Source organism: Nanorana parkeri, unplaced genomic scaffold (genome assembly GCF_000935625.1).
Source record: "Nanorana parkeri isolate BGI_ZX_2015 unplaced genomic scaffold, ASM93562v1 scaffold112, whole genome shotgun sequence".
Classification (NCBI taxonomy): Eukaryota; Metazoa; Chordata; class Amphibia; order Anura; family Dicroglossidae; genus Nanorana; species Nanorana parkeri.
Window position 1 is genome coordinate 1,690,714 of NW_017306380.1, and position 4,897 is coordinate 1,695,610.

Below are 4,897 nucleotides of genomic sequence, written 5' to 3' on the forward strand. Positions count from 1 at the left end.
AGGGTTTAGAAGCATTATTGAACTTAAACAGTTGTATGCAACTATAAAATTGGAACCAGTTATGAGCAGGCAGAATGGCCTAGATACAGCTGCACCACATCCATAAAGGAAGAACCAGAACTATGAGTGTATTTTGTGATCCCAAGGTTCACTTTTAGTCTGTAGAGGCTGAAACTAGTACTGCATTATTAAAGGGGTGTGTAAAGGCATTTGCATATGAGCCCCCCCCCCCCTTGTTTGTTTTAGTTCTACCTGCATAAAGCCCAATTCCAGCTGATCGTGTGTGTTTTTACATTGGGGAAGGGAGTGAGCCCGTCAGGTTTTTATGGCTGTCTGCGACCTCATTGGAGAGCTTTGCCATTACCCCTCTTAGAACAGGGAGTGATTGACAATGTGGGGATCGAACATTGTGCCCTAAGGACAGCCACTCCACCCATCTCTCGTCCTACTGTCTTGAGGCAAGCAGTAAAGCTGGCCCTACATGGGTTGAAATGTAGCTGTTTCCTCAAGTGGCCACAAATTTTGATATGCTGGTGGTCCGGCTTGGCAACATCACTTCCCCCCCCCCCCCGTGGAAGCTAGACATTCTGTCACCTGGGGCAGAGGCTGAGTTCTGCATCCATGTGCACCCAGTGGCACATGGCACCCCTTCTAAAGCGTCACCCAGGGCACATGTCTTCCATACCCCCCCTCTACCTTTTGTCCAAGGAGGAGCCAGGTGGAAAACTGTCAGCAATTGACTGCCGCCAATCACTGTTCATGTATTCTGAAAGTCATGGGCGTCAGCGGTTAGAATACAGTAGCTGGAGGGGAGATTCTTCTGTCCACCCTCTTTAGCATGGATGAGGGAATCTAGTGCTGTCTCTCGTTTTGGCCCTCTGGCCATGTGTTGGTGTATGCCAAGATAAGGTGAAATCTCCCCAAAAAGGGTCGCAGATCACAAGAGATTAATGGAGAGAATCGCTCTTCCCAAGTCCAAAACTAAAGAAAGATTTGACTGGAGTTGTGTTAAATGTATATGAAGCTTGCTTAAGTTATGTAAAAGGGAAATTTGATTGTTTCTACTTGGTGAATACCCCATTCACCTCAAAGTAAAATAAAACAAGAAATCCTTCAGAGTATAGGGGGAGTTGCCATGCAATGATCAGTTAGCCAGTTGGGATTAGTATGAAGCAGTTTGTAACATTTTACTAAAGTATTTCCTAGAAGAACATTTTTTGTTAAATACTGTACCCATCACATATTGGTGTCTGTACGTCTCATGTTTACATACAGTGAGGGATCAATTTTGTGTTAGACTAATATTTATTCCTTGGCATTGAGAAAGCAGTTATTAGGCCGGCTGTCATTTCTTCTGCTGGGTGAATCCATTTTACTCTGGTCACTGATGATCCAATCACAATTGTTCTTCCTAAGGACTGGCCGAGTTCAGAGATTGATCGGTGTTCTAGTAAATCTATTGAACACGTCTGTTCTACAATGATGGCTGTTCTAATGGATCAATCAATGCTAATTTTACTAAAACTCAATGCTTTATTTTTTCTTCAAATTTTGGTGATCAGATTGATAGAACTTTGTGTGTTGTGTGGGTTTTTTTTTCCTTAATTTGCCTGTGTGCAAAGGCTGTGATGGTAGCAAACATTTCCTGGCTTACACTGAAGCTAAACAAATTCCAGAGCCACCACACAAGTTGCTTCCATTTGTGCCTATCCACACAGGAGTCTTGCTTTGACAATCAAACTTGTCTACCTGTATTCATTGTAAGAGGAAGTAATTGGGAGCGCCCATGTGTACACTAAAACTCTCCATACACTACAGCAGTGCGCTCAACCCATAAACTAGTCCAGACATGCTGATGGCTAATAACTGTTCAGCCTTTTATGAATTTGTCTTTTAGCCGACTTTTATGTAAACCAAAATCTTTCATTTATTTTAGTGAAAGCTGGAGGGATGAGGGTCTCCAAGAAACAAGGGCCTGAAGACAGTGGGACCCCCGAGAAGAGGAAGCATACAGCAGACAAACCAAGGTAATTCTAGCTGCTCCTGGGTGACAATTGAGGAAACGGGGACTTCGTGGGCAAGAATAGTAGGCCAGGCCATTCTTCATCTGCCATACTTTCATCATGTTAGATGAGAAACTCCGTGTGGATAAAATATGAGGGTAATAAGTATGGTCAGCACTTCTAATCCTATGATGTCTTTCACTAAGCACGGCAGACGGGAGTGCCCCATGTAAGAGTCTACATCCCGCTGACCTCTCCAGCAGCCCTATTTCAACTTCCTGTCATAGGGTGACAACACTGTTTGTTTTGGAGGGAAAGCTCCCCGCAGTTTGTCACAGGGAAGACCTGAATGGACTTTTTAACTACAGTGGGAAATATCACCTCAGTCTGGCTCTTGCTGCGGTCTCTTGGTTGTGGAGATTCTCTCCCTTCGGGACAGGAAGTGGTGTTCCTTTTGCAGTGATTTACTCAATAAAAAAATGCTTTTAGTAGCTTTGTCTGTTTTCAATAATGACCCATGGCCTACCCCACTTCTTGTATGGGTGTCGCAAGGACAAGTGAGGGGGAAAAAATCTCCCCTGTGGCGTTGCAATGCAAACAATGGTAAGTCTGCTGCGCTCTATGCACAAGTTAAGAATACATTTGGGATCGAAGTGTGTAAGTAGCCATTCTTCAGTCACTTCTAATGGAAAGCCAAACGTGCAAACTTTGCATAAGATGTTCAAACCCCTGTTTAATGCATTCAGTTAAAGTACATCTGTCAGGAGGGTCATGTGTGGGGTGCATTTGCCAACCTCCTGAAGATTCTTGTTATACTACTATCACCCATTGTTCTAGCTCAGTGACTTCAAATGGTCTAAGTATGGTTTCCAAAGAAACATAATAAATATACTTTACATTTTTTTTGTTTTGTTACAGCTCTGCAGTGAACTTGACAAGGATGCAGGCTATGAACATTCTGGCTGGGGCTCTGGAGAAGGTTGGTATTGGGGATATAATGTGGTACCAAGTACTCATTCACACTACTGCAATAACATTGTGCTGAACTTATTTGTGCACCACAAGGTGTTAAATGAGGTGCCATTTATTTGACTTTCATACACATACCATGTGGTGCACTTTCCGTCCTTTTTTTGTTCAGTGGTTGCTTACCTGATCACACACTCCTATGCAGCACTCTCTCCGCATGAAAACTATACTTTTCCTCGCAAGTGGAGATCCCAATACCTGACAGCACTGTCATTCCTTCAGTCTTCAGTGCCCTTTCCCACTCTGCTATGTGCCCTTAATCCTTTGGCCCAGTATCTAGACGATGCTATTAATGTTGTACACTCTCCTCTGCCAGGCACTAGATTTATAAGACCATGAAAGTGGTGTTTGCATGCTTTCGAATGTGGGAAGCCTCAGTATCGCCTGTTGCCTCCATCTTGTTAATGCAGCTCCCTGGGAGCCTCTTCCTTTCCCCTTGGCTAAGAAGTTGAGGGGATCCCTGGCAGGTAACTACATTTTCTCCATATATTCTGTCCCTAGGATTCCAGGACCACTTGCAGGTTTTATGGGTCACTCTGTATGTAGCAATCTGACAATTCAGTTCCTTTACTGTATACAACTTTCCTTTTCACATTTGAATATCTGGCCAATCCTTTTCATTGGTAGTATTAAAGCTGGTAGTGACATTTTGTCATTTGTATAAAAACATCTTGGGTGTGTGACAGATGGCAGTGGCTACAGTTGGGAGTTTTTAGCTAGCACTAGTTTGTGTCCAATAGCAGAATAGATTACACTGCAATTCCCATCCACCAGCCATCAGGCAGAGAAGATTGGATTCGGTTTGATGTTTGCCTCATTGTGAGCTGTCTGTTCGGTGTCTGGGAAAAGAATGAAGAGAACAAAACGCACAGGCACGGTTACCTGAGAGAAGTAAAACAGCTGCACATTCTAATGTTCCCGTCCTTTCAGGAGCTGGTGCTGCCCTGACTCTTATTTCAGAGATGCAGAATGGCAAAAGGCAATGGCTATCCATCAGCTGTCTGTTTTATCACCAAGGCAAGATGCCGTGGCCTTCAGACAGTGTAAGGAACATTTGATAGCTGTACAGACTGGCAGATTATCTCTGTGATAGATGTGCAACAACATTTCTTACTCTTTACAGATCGGTTTGCACATTTTAGAACAAGCTGTTTTTCCAGTGTCATTGCTTATCCAACTTGTGTCTTTCTAAAATACTTGTATAATAAAAGGGGTTTCCTGTGATGCATTGGGTAGCAGTTTGACACTTCCATTTGTAATATGGAGAAAATGGATTGCAGGGTAGAGGGCTGTGACTTTATATGCGAGCACCACTGTGGGTGACCTTATTTCAAATTGGCCCTAGTGAAATTCATGTAATGAATGTGCCTTTTACGTGTTGCTCCAGAGCAGGGCCACTTGTATATTTATAACATTTGTGGGCCATACAAAATTATCAACTTAAAAATTTAGCCTGCTATGTTGGCCAAATGTTTTATTAACTCACCCTAATGTCATAGCTGAAACTGCTTCTCCTTGGCGACTTTTTTCTTACCTCCTACCACCCTCCAGTCTGCATGATCGGCACAGGCTTTTGTTTTCTATACTTTATGGCCAGACTTGTGGACACGCCTCCAAATGGAGCTGTGGTGTTTCTAGTTAAGGGTACTTTTAATGCAACAGCATACAAAGTCATTCTAAGTAATTTGTTATTATAGAAAACCTTACGGCAAGTTTTCAGAAAGCCCTGATATTTGGGATGAGCTATCCAACAAGCTCCTCTAGGTGAAATAGAAGTGTCCCTAATTCTTTTGGAAATCTAGTGCTTGTATGCATATGTTGGTGCATATTTACCAGTGTCTTTACATATTTAAATGAGGCCTTTT

The 4,897-nt window shown here is 42.9% G+C and overlaps 1 protein-coding gene across 1 annotated transcript in view; it reads left to right on the plus strand.

Moving 5' to 3' along the window:
* Window positions 1-4,897, plus strand: part of DAPL1 (death associated protein like 1) — a 6,412-nt gene that overhangs the window by 515 nt on the left and 1,000 nt on the right. The window contains exons 2-3 of the mRNA XM_018553143.1: window positions 1,937-2,027; window positions 2,922-2,982. Coding sequence (XP_018408645.1) covers window positions 1,937-2,027; window positions 2,922-2,982 — 152 coding nt within the window. The remainder of the gene's footprint in view (window positions 1-1,936; window positions 2,028-2,921; window positions 2,983-4,897) is intronic.